The following is a 19,165-nucleotide window of genomic DNA, read 5'->3' as shown; positions in this document are numbered from 1 at the left end:
CGACGGTTCCGGATCTCACCTCTGCCTGCAAGGGCTGTGCCGCCCGCTGGCCGGGGGACGCCGCCACACAGGCCCCCGGAGCTCCCCGGTGAGAAGGCGAGCTGACGCAGCAGGAATCATCCGGACCGTAGGGCGACGGAGCGCGGCCGTGAGCGGGGCTCGGGGCCGCCGTGTCTCCGAGCGGCGGGTGCCGCGGTGTTCGGTCGGAGCGGCGAGCTGTCCTGCTGGTCGCTGGAGCAGTAGTTGCAACTGACTGAAATCACAGGAGAAAGTTGCAGCAAGCAGCAGCTGCAGAGGTGCTTACCCGAGAGTAGTGAAAGAGTGATATGTGGTGAAATCTTCTCATCAAAAGAAAAGTCTTTTGCCTTAGCCTGTTTTAAAAAAACAGAAACAGTTATACCTGTTTATTTTTCTGAAACACTGTGGTATCTACTGATGGATGAAAATTATTTATTATAGAAATAATAAAAAAAAAGAACAAACAAAAAACAACCAACCAAATTATCTTGCACGTATGATGTTAGAGACTTTCCACACTTTTTCTCCATGCTCTTCTGAAATGTTTATATTTTTCAATAGAATTAAGTCACTCTTCTATTGGCAAGGTGCTGTGATGAAACAGAATATTTGACTCATGTCCAGACATAAAAAAAGTTAATAAAATTCCTCTTGAAGCAGCAGAAAAATTCTTTTGTAACTTGTCTTGAACAACAAAAATACAAATGTCGTATCCCATACATGAACATCTAAATGCTGACTTTCTGTGATTTAGACAGCAGGAACAGAGTGTGTTAAATACTAGGCTTTTTATTATAGAGAGATTAAATGCAAAACAAGCATTAACAGTTATTTCCCACAGAATCTTACAGATCAAGAAATGCAAGAATCAAAGCCACAGCAGCAGCACTAACTTGCCTAAATCACACTATATATTTATGTACATTCCAGTACATTATGCAATCTTAAATTTTACAGTGTAAACACAATTACATAGGGCTGTATTTATGTATATACATAGAACAATACTAGAGGTGAAAAGGATACTTGCTGGAGAGAAATCTACAGTGAATAGTTTTAATAGTGTGTATTTCTTATGTGGACAGGACCAAATTAATGTTGCTGCTACAAGCAAAAAGCTTTTTATGTTTTATGGCTCCTTTTATGCTAGTATTGTACAGTTTTCAGTCAATCTGAAATATGGCTGTCTGGTAAGCATAATGACAATGCATTTTAAGAATTTAATTGTGCTGTAGCATCATGATGCTACCTCTCACAAATTATTTTTGCAGTACATGTATAGTATGTCAAATGCGCTAGTAAAAAATACACACAAAAATAATAATGCATTCCATCTGTGACCACCTCACCAAGTATTTACAGTGTTTCAGTGCTGTGGAACTCAAATAAATGTATTTCATACATGGAAAGCTTGATTACAATGCACCATAGTATTTTGTTCATCTTTGCCTCCTTTATTGTTTCAAGATGTTTCATGGAACTTCCTTTACACTATATGGACCTGAACAGCAAGTGGATGAATGTCCTAATATTTTATTATTCCCATAAAAAGCATAAACACAAATGCTCCTCCTAAACAGGTATAAGCTTTGTTTGATTTAAAAGTTTATCAAAATTTGGGGGAGAGACAAACAGGAAAGGAGTTGTTTTACTGTTTGATAAACCTCTATGTGTCTTTTGACATTTGTAACTGAAAGCAGGAAGGTACTACCATATTTGCTTTTTTTTGTTCTCTCTTTTTGGTTTTGTTTTTTTTTTCTATTTTCCATAGTAAGCCTTCTGGTTTGTGAAATTCAAAATATCTGATTATTAAATTTCAGTAACTTGTTTTCTGATTTTGCTATCTCATTAGTATTACAAAAAATGTCATAATTAAAGCTTACAACATGTCTGTAATTCACAATGTTTTAAAAATGTAGTGGTGTATTGAATTCTGATAATAGACTATGAGAAATTCACTTTGATTTTTCTGCTGAGGACATCAGTGGCGATACACTGAAAAAAAAGGTGTATCATGGAGTCAAAGAATTAGCGATCTGATTTTCAAGTGTTTTTTCTTTTTGTATTTAACACAGTTTGAACAGTGGAATATGTTTGACATGCTGCTTTCAGACAGCTATCAAATGTCTGTTTGAATTCTCAGACTGATAACAGGAAACATGTTTACCAATAAGTTTTTTTTGAGAGCACCAATGCTATCTTTAGCCTAATTTGATTTACTGGTCTTTGTAAGAAATATTGTTAGACTGTAAATTTTATCTTCTACTTTCATTCAGTTTAAATAGTATGAGCTGTGATTTTATACCTGACTTTTCCTAATATGTGGATTGAGACGATATGTGTTTTCCTTTTTAGCTGGAGGGTAGAAGTTTATACACTGAGGTGTATGCCACGTTTTCATTACAAAGGAAGTAAAGAGACTGTTTAAAATTAGCTGCTATTCAGAGGGTTACACAACTTTCCTATCTGTGTAAACAGCTGGTTAAAGTTGAATGATTTAGCTACACTTACACGCAGGTCTGGGTTATGTCTCTGTTCAGGAATTATCCCAGCATTGGTTAGTGCAGCTAATGGGTTAACTCACACTATATTTGAAGATCAGTGGGGGCACGCTTATTGCTGGCATTACTTGACAGTGACAGTTGCCTAGACAGAGCGAAAAGCTTAGGACTGTTCCAGACTCTGCTTTGTGTAGATTCTGAGCTCACCTCCCCCATAGAATCAGAAGTGTCTGGTAGGCTGGAATTTTTTACATCAGCATTGTAAGGAATTTTGGCTTTGTTTACACTGAAACTGCTTTGTCTTCTGTCACTGTTCTTTGGAAGAGAATTTGTTGGTGCTCCTGTGCTCCCAACCACTGCCTGTCGTCTAAAACTGGTACTAGAGAAAGTCGTATCAGGTTGCAGTGAAGTTTGAGATGGCATCTCAGCAAAGCTTCTCAAGTACATGTTTGAAGCTGTATTTGCATTCTGAGTAACAACAAGAAAATGTTTCTTTTCAGCCTCTTTTTGTGCATCATGCATTTCAGTCCAAAGCTCGCCAAGAAAGCCTTCATTATTATTTGTGCTAGTATTTTGAGTCTGACTGTGTAAAGCATTTGTAGCTGGCCTCTTCTTTGGAGATGTATTTTCCTGATTGTAATGGGTGTAATTGCTGCTGCTTTTTGTACGGTTATTTTGTGCAGACTGAAACATAGAAGGAGAGTTTAAAACTGGGTAGAGCATAGTGTCAGTTTGCTTCTCCATCAAAAAGGTGTAACTACTAAGTGCACAAGGAAGTGTTTTCTGAGGTGTGGTGGATATTCCAAAAGAAGAGTGTGGTATCAAAGAGTATTTCTTAGATTTGTTTATATAGAAATTGTCAGAGTCATCCTTGTTTTTATTCTGCTCACAGAGTCCCATTTTAATTTTTCTGAATCCTAAGTGGGTAATTTCTAGAATATTTAAAAGCAATGATACAGTCGCTATTGATTGCATGAATAATATAAACACCGTCTTTTCTGTTGGTCTAGATACAAAGCAGTCAACTGTGTTTGGACATGGGTCCCTCTGACATTTATAAAGGGGATCTAAGTGAAAGCCATAAAGAAGATACTGCCCAATCATAAAGCCAACTTCCACTGCAGATCTTGTGAAAATATGTATCACATAAGTGCAGAGCAAAGAGCCTCTTAGGGGTGCTTTGTTTAGCTTTTTTTGATCCAATTGCCGGAGTTCTCTCTCCAGTCTTTTGCGATTTTCAGTCATTTCTAATTCAGTGCTTTCAAGTTCCACCCTTACCTGAGCTTTCTTTTTTTGCCTCTCTTTTTCCAAGGCTCTTAGTCTGTATAAGGCATGACCCATATACACCAAGGAAGGAGAAGACACAAATATAACTTGCAAGACCCAGTATCTTATGAGAGAGATGGGAAAGGCCTCATCATAGCACACATTTCTGCAACCAGGCTGCTCAGTATTGCATATAAATTCTGATTGTTCATCATTCCAAACATCCTCAGTTGCCACTCCAAGGACAAGCATTCGAAATATGAAGAGGATCGTTAGCCAAATCTTTCCAATAATAGTGGAATGAATGTGGACCTCCTCTAAAATGCCTCCAAGGAAATTCCAGTCTCCCATGGTTATTCTGCCATATTAACACTAAAATGCATGAGAGAAAAAAGTATCAAACATTGTAAAAGCTGCATTCCTTCCTTAATGTATTATGAAAATACAACACTGGGAAAAACTATTGTATCTCACATTGCAACGATGACAACATTACCAACTGCTTATTGACAATCTAGGTATTATTTTCTTCATCTACGAGATGGAAAGCTGCATCATCTGCCCGTGCCTACTTTATTATTAATATCCTGATAAGCACATCACTACAAGATATTAAACACCTTCAGTCTGCATCAGATCAGTGGAAACTAGAGTGCCTGACTTGTAGCAGGATTTTAAGAGTATTATGCAATCCATTTGAATCACCATCCAATAGCAATGTGAGAGCAGGACATTTATATTTAGGACACTTATCAAGGTACAGGAATATTTCCTTGTCCTCTTTTTTGGATATTCCAAGCCCCATGTCACAGCTGTAACTATGGCAGTCTAATTACTGTTTCACAGAGAAAATTAGTTATATAAAGCAGTTCAAGAGGGAGTAAATCATCTCACAAAAATATCATTATTAATTAAAAATACATGTTTAAGCATATCATTTCGTGCAGACATTTCCTTTTTGTTTATGGATGTCAACAATAAACAAATAGAACTGCTGTAATTGGTCTAGCTTCCTCTGATCAATGATACCTGCATTGGAAATAGTGAATAGAGTGCCTAAGTGTCAAGCCTTACTATCTTTGGCCACAACTCTTTGAAAAATAAATTATTTACACAAAATTTCTTTACCAGCATTTTCCTAAATGACTGTCTTCTGAATACAGATAAACTGGTAATATATGTGTGTAATTGTACAACTCACCTTTCTTTCATATGTTTTTTTCTCCATTAACAGGATACTACATCATGGACAAGATTTTAAATTCCTTTTCAATATTTACATTATGGTATACATATACAATTGTAACACAATTCTTCTTATGTATAGGGACAAGCAAAACACCTGTAGATTTACCTTTTCATTGTATGTACAGCACAATTCAGTAGAATAGTATCTTATTTTGATATTTTTTTAGGATAAAGGTGCTTTAGCATAGCATTTTCTCTTCAAATGGGATTAATTTTCACCCTGTAAAACAGGAGTGCTAATGAGTCACGAGAAGCTGGAATCTTATGGCTGCAATACTGATGTGTATAGAGGAATCTTTATGTTAAGCCTTCTAAACATGAAAATACTTTTGCAAATCAGTATATGAATAGGCAAGTTAGACATTTTTTAAAGAGAAACAAATTAAAAATAAATGGTAAATTAAAAATAAAACATACCTTTCTTTACAAAAATGTGTAAAACTAAACATCTGCGACGTCCAATGAAAAGTTACAACCCCTGCCATCTTCCGTCTGTGTGAGTAAATTTACACATTACAAGCAGTTTATTTTGCTACAGGAGCAAGTGATAAGAGTGTGAGCTTTGCACATGGAATTTATATTTGCTAGGGCTGAAGGGAGGAGAAAATCGATCTATTGTGCACTCAACTACTGCTCCAAGCATAATTTAACTAGGAACGGTAAAAGGTTCTCCTTTTTAAAAAGCTAGAAATAAAAAATCTGCAACTCAAGTTCTTTGAGATTATCTTCTTTTGCCTCTATAGCACCTTCTAAATTTTAAGAACAGCCTCAGCCTCAGAAAAACAGAATAAAACAGAACTTCCAAACTAAGTTTTAGTTTACATATCTCAGTAGTAGCAAACATTCAGCTTGCCTGTGCAAAAGAAGGTAAATCTTCCCAAACTATCATTGTAAATTCCTGCAGACAGTCTGTTCTCCTGCAAAAACTTAGTACCACACTCCTGATGTAAAAACAAATCAATAGCAGTATTTTCAGCCCCTCCAAACTCACTCCCTCTTCATAGACAGTATCTCTTATATTCTGTGATTCTGCACTTCTCATTTATTCTTCTGAGGCCATATTACTTGTCATACTGGTATCTTTAAAAGACTCCTGAACTTGACAATGATTTAACTCTATTTTCCCCATCCATATAGTTCAGTATTTCTTTTTAGGAGCAAATCATTATCATTCCTGTCTTAAGCGTCAGACATACTAAAGATGTCAGTTGTTCTTCTTGATCGTGATACTTACATATAGCCTATAAAAACTGACTAGGTGACACAAGTTCCATTTTTAATCCAGACCTTAAGCTACCTATCCACATTACCTCAGCAGGAAAAATAGTGAGAACAGGGCGAAATATTTTCTGTTATAAAAGAGTGCACAAACTGCCTGGTCTCAAAGAACATTAATAGATAGAATTGTTCATAGGTTGCAATCTACTGTTGTTAACTTTTTATTTTATATTCCTCCCTTTTCTATTCCCTTCTTTACATCAGATGGATTGTCATAGCACAGTTGCCCTGTGACTGAGATGAATGCATGGGTTTCTGCTACTGAAGAACATGATTACTTCTGGTAAAACATTTGGTAAACTATGCATCGTACATCCTCCCCATGTTAGCATGTGGCAGAATTAGAAATTAAACCCTCAGTTGTACCTATACTCCAAAAAGGTACCATTCTCTGTGTCTTCCTAGAGGAGGATAAAGATGGAGCCCCTGGAACACAATGAATACTCCTAAATTACCTTTATTATGTTTAATAAATAAATAAATGTTAATTTATTATAATAAATGTTAATAATAAAAAATAAATGTTTGCCTTAAACATTTTTGGAAGAATGGCAGCAGAAGTTCTACAGGTTAAAGGTACATAGAATCATAGAATGGTTTGGGTCAGAAGGGACATTAATATACTGCGTAGCCCAAACCCCCTTCCATGGGCAGATTCAGCTTTTGCCAGATTGGGTTGCTCAAAGCCTCATCCAAACTGAGTTTGAATGCTTCCAATGATGGGGCATTCACAACTTCTCTGGCAAGGTGTTCCAGTGTCTCATCACCCTCATCCTATATAATGTCTTAGTTTGCTCAAGTCAAAATTCTCAGAGTAAATGCTCTCTTTAAAAATTCCTCTTGGCACTTGGAAATAGACCACAGCTTGTAAGCTGAGATGATGCATGAAAATTATTTACAAGAGCTTAAAAAGCTACTTGTGGGTTTGTTGTTTTTTTTTTTTGAGGCAATTGAACTGCTACAGTCCATTTTGGCTACTGATGGTTAGTTGGGGAAAACTCTTTCAAACACTCTAAACATTAAGAAATGTTGGGCAGTGGGGAGGGAAAAGGACCTCATTTTACAAAAGGGAAGAAAGAAATAAATATTTTGTGTGCAAAAATTTTTCTGGAGCCAACATTAGCACTCCAATGACCAAGGGCATAGCCTCATTAGGCATGCCTGATATTAATGTGCAAGTCCACTGCTAGGACCAATATGAGTTAAGAAGCATATCTAGCACTATAATGTTGTTTTAGGTGATCCTCATCAGTGCTCTGCAAAAGTGTAGTGCTGATTCAAATGTACTACAAAGGATGAATAAACTTCCTCTGCTGAGAACTCTAAAAAGCTAATCATTATCTTTTAATTTTGGTGCTGAAGATCAGTCAATAGGTCATGTCCGATTTCATACTTGAAAGCTTGCCTGAAAGTACTCAATCATTTGGGCAAGCTAGCAGTCTAAAGCCAGCCATTTCTATGAAGTACTTAAAGCAGGATTCTAAATGTATGTCTCTTCTACTGAGTATTTAAAGTAGGTTTCTAAATATTTTTGTTATTGATAAAAAACCTCTAAGTCTGCCGAAGTGATCCACAGACACACACAACCCCCTGCCAGCTCATGCTGAAGCTTTGTTTGAAAACTCTAAGTGTTTGGTGAGAGTGAACCATAGTGGTTGAAGATTTATGTGCTCTGTAAAACCTAAATATTAAAACAAACATTTAATGATCTGCACACAGTGTTCCGAGATGCATTATCTCATTTAAAATGGTACTACAGTTAAAAGACAACTTGACAAGTCGTGAGGGAAAATATATTCAAGTGCCAACAACAATTTTATAGTGCTGATGCTGCGTTTTACCTTAGTTCAGACATCTTGCAACTCCAACTATTTACATAAACTGTTTATATCAACATACAGTGTTTAGTAACTTAGTGATGTAAGGAGAGACTATTTGTTTTTCTTCCAGGTCTAGGAGCTACCTCACTGGTTTTGTGGTGGATTCACTGCAAAACATTCCCTAAATTTTTATGACTATATTGTGTTTTCTTAGCTTAGGGTCAAACGTCACAGTAATCCTCCAATCATGGAAATATTCTCTGAAGATCAAGGCCTTTTCATTTCTATACATCAATAATGTGCACTTTATGTGTACAATTGATTTTTATTTTCTACTGTATCTGTCTGACCCACAATGGACAGCTAGATAAGTAGAGGCACAAACATCAGTGATGTGTCCTACAGGTTTTCAGGGTAACATGAACTCACTCCCATAGTTTTCTTTCAGTAGTGAAGGAGGACCACAAATGATAAACTGCAAAAATTAGAAATTTGGACAACTGTACTATTCAATGTTGTCTTTAGGACCGCCAAATTCAGCAGTACTATGTTTGAAGGCAGACCAGAAATTACCATATAAAGACTGAAGCACATGTTCTTCACATTAGTCTATTTTCTGTGCTGCCTTATAGATTCACTTTTGATTGCTAAGATACACATGCAAATCAGTAGGTGCACATTTATGTTTTCACTTTCACAAGCAAAATTTCTGAAGATGCTCTGGCCTGTATCAGGAAGTTTAAGAGGGGTTTTTTTAACAGTTTCTATCTGTCTTTATCTTAGTTCACTCTTGATTTTTTTTTAATTTCTTTATCTCTTAGTTCCTTAGCTTTAAAAATTTGTATTTTCTGTATACTTTTATCTAGCATCCTATTTTCCTCTCTTAATCCCTTGGCTTTAAAATTTTATATATATATATATATATATATATATATATATATATATACACACTGGTACTGTAGCTTTCTGTGCCTGTTTTTAGTTCTCTCCTGACCTTACTCCTCTTTGCATTTTCAAGTTTCTTTCCCTTTTCTTTCCCTGCCTACTTATTAGGTTCCTTCTCTATTTTTTTTTTTCTTCTTTCCTGCCTGTTCTGAAGTTATCTGCTGGGCTCAGGGCCAGTGTCTGTGGCTGGGGCCAGGGGGAGGGAGGTGGGCTTCACTTGTGAGCTGCAGCACCTAGGTGGTACTCATGAGGTGTGAAAGTGGCTGAGCCAAGGATTAAAATAGGCTGCAGGAGGGGATGGTCTGGGGCAGCAAAAGGTGCAGCCGCTGAGGCAAAGGGCCTGGGCTATATAAACCACAGCTTTGCATCAGGGTGCTTTGCGGCTCCTTCAGTTGCTGGTAGCTCCTAAGCTGTTTCAGTTCTTTGGGCAGGTATGTTCTGGCATTTAGAGAAGTGGAGCTGCCTGAGTAAGGCTTCAGGACCAGTCACGGTTCAGCAGTCTATGCAGTAGAAAGTATACTTGTGACACCCCCTCCAACCTCTAGTCAGGATCCTGGAGGGACCCCCCCCCCCCCCCGGTGTGTGTCATCCCCCAAAATAAAACCACCACCCTTGGTGGTGCCAGGGGTCTTCATGGTCTCAGTGGGTCTCATGGTTTCCTGGAGCTGGGGATCCCATGTGTCAGAGACTCCCACCAAAATCGGGCAGAGCCCCCTCATCCTAAATGGGCCCCACCCCCAAGTGGATCAGAAACCCCCCTCAAATGGGGCAGAGATCCCCCCAAATGAATAAGACCCCCCTCCCACCAAGTGGGGGTATGGATGGGAGCACTGACACCCTGCAAATTGTAGGTGAGGGGACAGCCCGGTGTACCATCTCTTCCCCAACAAAGGCACCAGCCCTGGGGTCTCCAGAGTCTTCATGGTCTTCATGGGTCTCGTGATCTTCTGGGGCTGGGGAGACAGAGCCCCCACTTAGAATGGGGAAGAGAGTCCCCCAAATGGGGCAAAGAGCCAAAAGATGGGCCACACAAAATCATGGGGGGTGGGAGGGACCCTGGATTGTCGCCCTAAATCGGTGCTGATGACGTCATAAGGGAACAACCCAGGACCTGTGATCCCTCCCGACATTCCCCTAGAGGACCCCGACCCCTGGGTGACCCCGCCACCTTCCCCCATCCTTTGGGTCCCATGGGCCCCTCCGAAGCTCCTCCTCCCCTCCCCGTGTCACCCGTCGCAACAGTGACACCGCTGGCGTTTTAGTGGCGTTTCCCTCCGGGGCGGGGCTTCCTCCCCCAAGTCCCCCCAAAACGGTCCCCGCCCTCGCCCCGGCCCCATTTGCCCCTGGACCCCGCGGGATGCGGCCCCAGAGAGGTATGGGGGGATATGGGGCCCTTTAAGACCCTCTTTTAGGGGACGCCGGCCTTTTAAGACCTCTGGAACAGGGTGCTGGCCCTTTAAAACACCTGGGAGGAAAGGCTGGCCTTTTAAGACCTCCTTTTAGGGGACATTGGCCATTGAATAGCTACTTTTCGGAGACACCGGCCCTTTAAGTCTCGCTTTTAGGGGACACTGGCCCTTTAAGAGAGCCAAGAAGAATATGCTGACCCTTTAAGAGACCTGTGGGGGAGGAGGGGGGGACACTGGCCTTCAAGGAGCGGGTGAATTCCCGGGGCCTCCCCGCTGGATTCTCCCCGCGGGGGAGGCGGGGGTTCCCCGGGGTAGAGGGGCGGTGCCAGTGGGGGCGGGTGGTGACGCAGTGGGAATCCCCGTGACGGCACGACAGGGGGATTCCTGCCTCGCTGGGGGAGGTCCTAGGGGTTTGGGGGTCCCGGGGGGCCCGGTTGGAACACAGGGGTTTGGGGGGCCAGGGGGTTTGAGGGATCTCAGGAGTGAGTTCAGGGGGGACCCCGAGGGTCTGGGTGAGACACGGGCATTTGGGGGAGGCCTGGGCGTTTGGCGGGGTTCAGGGTTCCCCGGCATCCCGGTGATCCCCCAACTCCCCCCTTGCACACCCCCCAGGTCCCCCCCGCGCCGCACCGCCCCAGACGGTGAAGCAGCTGCTGAAGGAGCTACGGCAGCAGCAGAGCAGGAAACGGGCGAGATCCCCGGTGGGTGACCCCCTCTCCCAGGTGACACCTCCCCCCGGGACACCCCTACTCTCCTCGCTGACCCCCTCACTGTCCCCTCCGCCCCCCAGGTTTTGGCTCTGCCCTCCCTGTGCCCCTCGGATGGTGAGTGACCTCTGAGCCCCTAGTTCTTCCCAGATCCTCCCACCCCCCTGTGCCCCCTAAATGGGCATGGCTCTCCCAATCCCTACATCCCCCCCAATCCTCCCTGTGTCCCCCAGTTCCCCTCCATGTCCCTCTCCCCAAACCTTCCCAATCCTCCCACAGGTCCCTCCCCATATCCCCCCCATCACCTGGTCTTCCCTCAGGTGGCCCCTGGCCCGGCACCTCCCCAGTGATGCTCAACCCCTGTGTGGTCCCACATGTGTTGCCCCATGGCAGCTCGGGGGAGACCCATGGGGGAAAGGCCTCCGATCTGAGGGGGTTTCAGGTGAGGGGGGTTGGAGGGGACAATGGGGGAGGGGGAGATATGGGGGGCTGCAACTGAGAGGTTAACGGGGGGGCAGTTTGGTGAGTGGGGATCAATGGGGGAAAATGAGAGGGCAATGGGGGGAGAATGGAGGGGAATGGGAGACAAAGGGAGGGAATAGGAGAAATGGTGGGAGAATGGGGGGGGACAGACAACTGGGAGGGGAATGGTGGCACAATGGGGAAGTAAATGTGGGCAATGAGGTGGTTAAGGGAGGCAATGAGAGGGAATGGGGGAAATGAAGGAAGCAGTTGGGGGCAGTGGAGGGGCAACAGGGGGGCAATGCGGACAGCAGTGGGGGGAGATGATGTAAATGGGGGCAATGGGGTAACAGCTGGGGGGGGAAGGGAGGAAAATGGGGGATCACTGGGGCAGGATTTGGGGGCCACCTGGAGCCCGGGGGGGTAACGAGGACCAAGCCCTCCCCCATCTTGACTGCTGCCCCCTCAAGGCTGCTGCCATCCCTGGCCCTGCCTGGCCCCATTCCCCAGTGCCATGGGGAGAATCTGGGGGCCCCCCGCTGGGAAGGGAGACCCCAGACCCGTATCCTGAACCCCAGGAACTGGCAGCTGCCCGTGCTGCACTGGGGGATCGAGACCCCCGGGAGCTGCTGTGGCAGGACGAGGAGGGGGACACGTGAGCAGGGGGGGACATGGGAGGGCACTGGGGAGTACAGGGGTCATAAGGGGGTATGGGGGTCAAGGGGTCCATGAGGTGTCAATGGGCTAAATGGGAGCAAATGGGGGGCATAAATGGGGGGGGCAGTTGAGGGGGTCAGTGGTGTGAAGGACAGTCAATGGGATCCATAGGAGGGCAGTGGGAGGGCCATGGGGTGAATGGAGGTCCATCTAGTGTTCATTGGGAGGCCAATGGGATGAAGTGGGGCCACTGTGGGAGAGATCAATGTGGGGTAAATAGGAGAGTCATTGTGGAGGTCAGTGGGAGGCCAGTTGGGAGGCACTGGGGGAGTCAGTGGGGCAAGAGGAGTGCTGGGGAGCCCCCAGGGGCAGTTGTGAGGCACGGGGAAGGGCCATGGGTGACTTTTTGGAGGGGTCTGTGTTCTGGGTGGAGCATGGGGGGCAGGTAGAAGAGCAAGGGGGTCCCCTCTAACCCCCCTCCACCTCCAGGTTGCTGCACGTGCTCTGTGCCAGTGGGCTGTGGGCGCCCGCCCGGGCTGCAGCCGAGGCTCTGCGGGACCTGGGGGGACTTGAGGTGCGGGAGCACCTGGGCAAGGTGAGTGGGGGGGGGGGCATCTGGAGGAGATCAGGTGCAGGAGCACCTGGGCAAGTTTGGGGGAGCAGGGGGCAGAGTTGGCTAGAAGTGCAAGAACACCTGGGAAAGGTGAGGGCATTGGGGATAAAGAAGGGGTTGGAGGGATAATAAGTGGGTCTTATTGGGGCGATAAGGGGGTGATGGGGGTAAAAAGACAATAATGGATCGGGGGGTTATGGGGATAAGTAATAATGGGGGTGGGGTAGTTAATTCTGGGATAATGAATCACAGGTTTCTGTTGCAGCCTACTAACAGGGGGAGTGATGGAGGATAAAGGGGTAATTAATACTGGGGGGTAATAAGGGGTGATTAGTGATGTGTAATTAGAGGCCAATAAAGGGCTAATGAAGGGGCAGTTAATAACAAATGATTAATGAGGGGTGATAAGGGAGTGACAAGGAGGGGCAGAGCAGTGACAGAATACCAGGGTGATAATTTGAGGGTTCAGGGGTGCTTGGTGCCCCCCAACCACCCCTGAGTCCCCAGACCCCTCTGACCTTCCTTTCTTCCCTGCAAGAGCCACCAGACCCTCTTTAACCCCTAGACATCTACCTTCTCCAAGGAATCACTCAGACCCCACTGACTGCCCCTTCATTCTCTCCCTGACTCCCCCCCCCCCCCCCCCATTTTATCCCCCCAGACTCCACTGCTGGTAGCGGCAGCAGCTGCAGCCCCAGAGATTGTGCGGGACCTGCTTGTCCTGGGGGCCAATCCTGATGCTGCTGACCATGAGGGCCGCACGGCCCTGCACCTGGCCACGGCCTATGGGCACCCTGAAATCCTCCAGGTGAGACCCCCAAATCCTCCAGGTGAGAGCTCCAAACTCCCAAATTCTACAGGTGAGGCTCCCAAACCCCAAATCTTTCAGGAGAGACACAAAATGGCTGAGAGAATTGGGGTTGGTCAGCTTGGAAAAGAGAAGCTTTGACATGACCTAATTGCCCCTTTCAGTATCTAACAGCAACTTTCAGGAAAGATGGAGCAACACTATTTACAAAGGTCTGGAGTGACCGAACAAGGGGAAATGGTTTTAAATTGAAAGAGAAGAGGTTTAGATTAGGTGTTAGGAAAAAATTCTTCCCTCTAAGGGTGGTGAGGCCCTGGCACAAGTTGCCCAAAGAAGCTGTGGCTGCTCCTGGATCCCTGGAAGTGTCCAAGGCCAGGCTGGACATTGGGGCTGGGAGCAGCCTGGGACAGTGGGAGGTGTCCCTGCCCATGCCAGGGGGCTGGAACAAGATGATCTGCAAGGTCCCTTCCAACCCAAACCATTCTATGATTCTATTCTATTCAACCCCAAATCCTACTGGTATAACCCCTAAATCCCTCTAGGCCCCCTAAAATCTTCCAGTTGAGATCCCAAACCCTCCAAGTGTAACCCAAACACATTCCCCTGGGGCCCCAAATCCCACAGGGGAGACCCCAAATCTTCCAGGTGAGACCCCAAACCCTCCCAGGCTCCCCAGATCCTCCAGGTGTGACCCCAACCCTCCAAATCCTCCAGATGCAACCCCAACCCCCCCTTGGGTTATCCCACATCCTCCAGGTGAGACCCCAAATCCCCCAGGCTGCCCAAATCCTACAGGTGAGACCCCAAATCCCCCAGGCTGCCCAAATCCTACAGGTGAGACCTCCAAACCCTGCAAATCCTCCAGGTGAGACCCAAACCACCACAGGCTCCCCCAATCCTCAAATCCTCTAGACCCCAAACCCCTAAATCCTACAGGTGAGATCCCCAAACCCTCCAGGTGCAACCCCAAACCCCCCTTGGGCTCTCCCAAATCCTGCAGGTGAGACTCCAAATCCCACAGGTGAGACACCGCACCCCCTCCCAAATTATCCAGGTGCAAGTCCCAACTCCCTGTGGGTTCCCAGAAATCCTCCGTGTGCAACCCCGACCCCCATGAGGACTGGGCAACCATGGGAACCACAAAATGGGCTCAGAAGAGACCCGGTTCTCCTGGGACACCAGTAAACTGGGCCACAGAGTACCCAGGTGTCCATATGGGATCCTAAACTACCTTGAGGGACCCCAAAACCCTCCCCAAAGGGTTCCAGGTCTCTGTGTGGATCCCAAACCTCCCATGGGTTTGGGGTCCACACGTGTTCCAGTTGTTTGGGAGGGACCCCAACCCCAGGGGAGGGAACACAAAGCAGGCCCAGGCCAGGTGTCCTGGGAGACCAGGGAACCAGCCTAGGAGAGTCCATGGTCTCCAGGGGGACCCCAAATCTTTTCCCTTGCCTTCCCAGGCCATGATATCCTCGGGGGTCCCTGTCAACGTGGAGGCCAGAAATTTTGAGGGTCAGCAAATCAGAGGGGGGCAAGAGTGGTGGAGGGGCTTGGGGTGGGCCCCTGGTTTTGGGGTGGGAGTGATTCTTGGGGAGTCCTTGTTGGGGTGGGACAAGGGAGAGTTCAGTGAGTGGGTCCTCAACTGGGGAGGAGGGGAACTCAGGGGTCCCTGATGAGTGCCCTATTTCATGGTGTCTTGGGAGAATCTCACTTGAGGGGTACTCAACATAGGCGGGGCTTGGGGGTCCCTGGTTTGAAGGGGACTTTGGGGATCCCCATTTTTTGGTAAATCTTGGGGGGATTCCTGGTGGATGCATCCCTGTTTTGGGGGGATGGGGGGTCTCCAGTTTGGGGGTCCTAGTTGATGGCGGGAGGGTCCCAGGGGGTGTGTCTGTATTTTGAGGGGGTACCTAGGAGGTTTCCCAATTCCAGAGGGGCCCTCTTTGGGGGAGGGCCCCTTCCTGACCCGTATTGGCTCCCCCCCAGGCCAGACCCCTCTGCACTGTGCTGTCTTGGCCCACAATGCCTCGCTGCAGGGAGGGTACACTCCTGCTGGGGGCTCTGGAGGGGGGTCCCCCACTCCCCAGGACCGACTCCGCTGTGTTGAGCTGCTACTGCAGATGGGGGCAGACAGCAGCAGTCAGGTACAAACTCCCCCAAGGACCCCCAGGTACCCCATGACCCTCCAGGTGTCCCTCAGATCCCCTGGGTTCCTCCCCCAGACCTCTGTGCCCCTGAAAGACAACTGTGTCTCACCTCAAGGTCCCTGTGGGCTGGGTTGACCTGAGATCCTGGCCAGTGGGGTCCGTTGGGGTACCTTGGGAGGGCTGGGGAGGGGGGTGGGACCCCCACAACACCTCGGTGCCCCCCAAAGACCCCTGTGTCTTCCTTCAGGGTCCCCATGGACTGGGTAGACTTGAGCTCCCAGGCATTAGGATCTCTTGGGGTCCCTTTGGGGAGGTTAAGGAGGTTGTAGGGGGCTGGGACACCCTGTAGGGCCCCCCTGACCCCTGTCTGGCCCCCAGGACACCAAAAGCAGCCTGACAGCGCTGCACCTGGCCGTGCGGGGAGGCAACCTTGCCCTGGCCCACCTACTGCTGCACCAGCCTGGCATGGCCCCCCGCCTCATCAACATGAAGGTTTGAGGGACTTGTGGGGCTGGGGGGAGCTCTGAGGGGCTCTATGGGGGGGCTCTGGGGTCCCCCTAGGACTTTGTGGGGTACTTGGGGCTGGGGGACCTCTGGGGTGCTCTTGGGGCCTCTGGAGGTTGATTGGAGGTGTCAGAGGAACTCTTTGGGGGCCTTTGGGGTTCCTCTAGTGGCTTGGGGGGGTTGAGGTAGCTCTGGGAGGTTCAGAGGGATCAAAAGGGCACTGGGGGCTTTGGGGTGTCTGTGGAGAGTCTGGGGGGCTGGAGGTATTGGTATCAGATCTCAAGGGTCTCTGGTGCCCTGAGCCCCCTCATGTCCTCCAGGCCCATGGGAACACTCCCCTGCACATGGCGGCAGCACTACCTGGGACCCCCAGCCAGGAGCCCCTTGTGAGGCTGCTCCTGGCCTGGGGGGCTGACCCCAGTGCCCGCAACCTGGAGCATGACCTGCCTCAGGGCCTGCTGCCCCCTGGGTCCCCCGGAGACCAGGTGAGACCCCCAGATCACCCTCACACCCAGCACCATCCCCAGCACCCCGCTGCACCCTAAAACTTCCCGCTGATGGGAGGAAATGCCTGAAATTGCTCCTGAAACCCCAAAATCCCACTGTTTTGCTTCAGATCCCTGCTGCTATGCCCCCAAATCCTGCTGTTGTGCCCCAAATCCTGTTGTTTTACCCCATATCAGTCATAGTCATCATGGCTTCGTGGTGGGAAAGTCCTGCTTGTTGAACCTGACTTCCTACTACAACAGGGTAACCCACCTAATTGATTAAGGAAAGCCAGTAGATGGAATCTTTTTGGGTTTCAGCAAAGATTTTGATATAGTCTCTCATAGTGTCCTTTGGGAAAAACTGTCCAGCCCACAGCTGGATTAACACATCATGCTATGGGTCAGCAGTTGGCTCATGGGTCAGTGGCAAAGGGTTATAGTGAATGGGGTGACATCTGGCTGGCATCCAGTCACTGGTGGGGTTCCAAAGGGCTCAATCCTTGGCCCAGTTCTCTTTAATATCTTCATTAACAACTTAGACATGGGACTTGAAGGGATACTAAGTTTGCTGACAACACTAAATTGGAAGAGCTGTCAACTCCCTTGAGGGCAGAGACATCTGGATGAATTAAAGAGATGGACAATCACCAAGTGTATCAAGTTCAACCAGGGCAAGTGCGCCTGGGATGGGGCAGCCCTGGATGTATAGACAGATTGGGGAACAATAGGCTGGAGGAGAGCAGTGCTGTGGAAAAGGACCTGGGGGTCCTGATTAATGGCAAGTTGGATATGAGTCAGCAGTGCCCTGGCAGCCCGGAGGAACATCTTTGTCCTGGGGGACATCAAGCACAGCTTTTCCAGCCGGTCAAAAGATGTGATTGTCCCACTCTGCTCTGCACTGGGGTGACCTCGTCTTGAATATTGTGTGCAGTTTCTGGCACCACAATATGAAAAAGACATTAAGCTATAGGAGAACATCCAAAGGAAGCCCATGAGGATGGGAAACAGTCTGGAGGGGAAGCCTTATGAGGAGTGGCTGAGGCAAGTGTTTGTTCAGCTTGGAGAAGACTGAGGTCAGACCTCACTGGGGTCTTCAACATACTCCCAACAGGCAGTGGAGGGGCAGGTAATAATCTCTTCACTCCTATGACCAGTAACCGGACTAGAGGAAACAGCTGGAGCCAAGTCAGGGGATGTTTACCTTGGATATCAGGAAAAGGTTTTTCACCCAAAGGGTGGTGAGGCACTGGAACAGGCTCCCCAGGGAAGTGGTGACAGCACAAAGCCTGTCTGAGTTCAAGAAGCATTTTGGACAAGGCTCTCAGGCACATGATGTGATTCTTGGGGTGTTCTGTGCAGGGCCAGGAGTTGGACTTCATGATCCTGGTGGGTCTCTTCCTATTCAGCATATTCTATGATTTTATGATATCCCGCTGCTTTACCCCAAATCCTGGAGTCTACTCCCAAATCCCACTGGTTTATCCCAAAATCCTGCTGCTATGCCCAAAAGTTCTGCTGTTGTACTCCAAAATCCTGCTGCTTTACGCCAAAATCCTGCTGGTTTACCCCCTCATTTTCACAACCCCCCAAACTGTGGGGTCCCATCCCAGGAACTTTGGGTGACATCCCTGTATTCTGGGGTAGAACCCCAGGATTTGAGGACCTCCCTGAACCTTCTGTCTCCCACAGCTCCGCCTGCTTCTGAGGAGCCGCCGGGGGTCCTATCGCACCCCGCCCACCACCAAGTGACGTCAGAGGGGCAAGGTCTCTACGGTATGAGATGGGGGGGATACCCCCATATTGGGGGATTTCCCCCCACCATGGTAATTTTTCCTGATTTCAATGAAATTGCCCCCAAATTTCTGTGAAATGAGTCTGAACCACATTGGTTTGGTGGGGGGAGGAGCATGGGGGGGCTCCAGCTCCCCCTTCCCCCCCCAGTAGAGCCCTCCCCCCCAGCCTCATTAATGCAGGCTGCTAATGAGGGGCGTCTCCTCCAGACTGGGGGAGTTGGGGTGGAGGATGCCAAATTGGAGGGGAAATGCAAAAACTGAGGGAATTCTGGAATTAAATAAAAACTTTGTTAAAATCTGAGTCTGTTTTTTCCAATGTCCTCAGTCTCTCCTCAGTCCCTCCCAGTGCATCCCAGTCCCTCTCCAGTGCATCCCAGTGACCCCAGAAAAAGGAGGGAGTTCGGGGACAAAGGGCTTTAAATTGTGAGGGGAAAATCTCCTTTTCTGTTATTTTAAGGATTAAGTCATTGAAAACCCCTCCTTTGACACTATTTTAAGACC

At 47.4% G+C, this 19,165-nt stretch overlaps 2 protein-coding genes across 2 annotated transcripts; one reads left to right on the top strand and one right to left on the bottom strand.

Annotated features, from left to right (window-relative positions):
• Positions 1 to 20: 20 nt before the first annotated feature.
• GJA9 (gap junction protein alpha 9) lies at positions 21 to 5,864 on the bottom strand. The gene has a single exon (XM_069036162.1). It carries the CDS (start codon positions 4,134 to 4,136, stop codon positions 2,604 to 2,606), a length of 1,533 nt encoding a protein of 510 aa, XP_068892263.1. The 5' UTR covers positions 4,137 to 5,864; the 3' UTR covers positions 21 to 2,603.
• Positions 5,865 to 10,386: 4,522 nt separating this feature from the next.
• Positions 10,387 to 18,920, top strand: NFKBID (NFKB inhibitor delta). The gene is made up of 12 exons (XM_069035965.1): positions 10,387 to 10,449; positions 11,098 to 11,186; positions 11,276 to 11,309; positions 11,513 to 11,634; positions 12,125 to 12,309; positions 12,801 to 12,906; positions 13,586 to 13,732; positions 15,193 to 15,244; positions 15,719 to 15,876; positions 16,258 to 16,371; positions 16,704 to 16,868; positions 18,561 to 18,920. Exons 1-12 carry the CDS (start codon positions 10,434 to 10,436, stop codon positions 18,618 to 18,620), a joined length of 1,248 nt encoding a protein of 415 aa, XP_068892066.1. The 5' UTR covers positions 10,387 to 10,433; the 3' UTR covers positions 18,621 to 18,920.
• Positions 18,921 to 19,165: the final 245 nt, after the last annotated feature.

This window comes from Aphelocoma coerulescens, chromosome 23 (genome assembly GCF_041296385.1).
Source record: "Aphelocoma coerulescens isolate FSJ_1873_10779 chromosome 23, UR_Acoe_1.0, whole genome shotgun sequence".
Lineage (NCBI taxonomy): Eukaryota > Metazoa > Chordata > Aves > Passeriformes > Corvidae > Aphelocoma > Aphelocoma coerulescens.
The sequence above is the reverse complement of the archived record's forward strand: the minus strand, read 5'-3'. Positions and strand labels throughout refer to the sequence as shown.

What these genes read in the sequence shown, in the direction of transcription:
- GJA9 (XM_069036162.1), bottom strand. Translation starts at nt 4,136, where the DNA reads ATGGGAGACTGGAATTTCCTTGGAGGCATTTTAGAGGAGGTCCACATT.
- NFKBID (XM_069035965.1), top strand. An exon ending in GGGCAGACAGCAGCAGTCAG is followed by an intron (nt 15,877 to 16,257) that starts GTACAAACTCCC and finishes TCTGGCCCCCAG; the next exon opens with GACACCAAAAGCAGCCTGAC. An exon ending in CTGGGTCCCCCGGAGACCAG is followed by an intron (nt 16,869 to 18,560) that starts GTGAGACCCCCA and finishes TGTCTCCCACAG; the next exon opens with CTCCGCCTGCTTCTGAGGAG.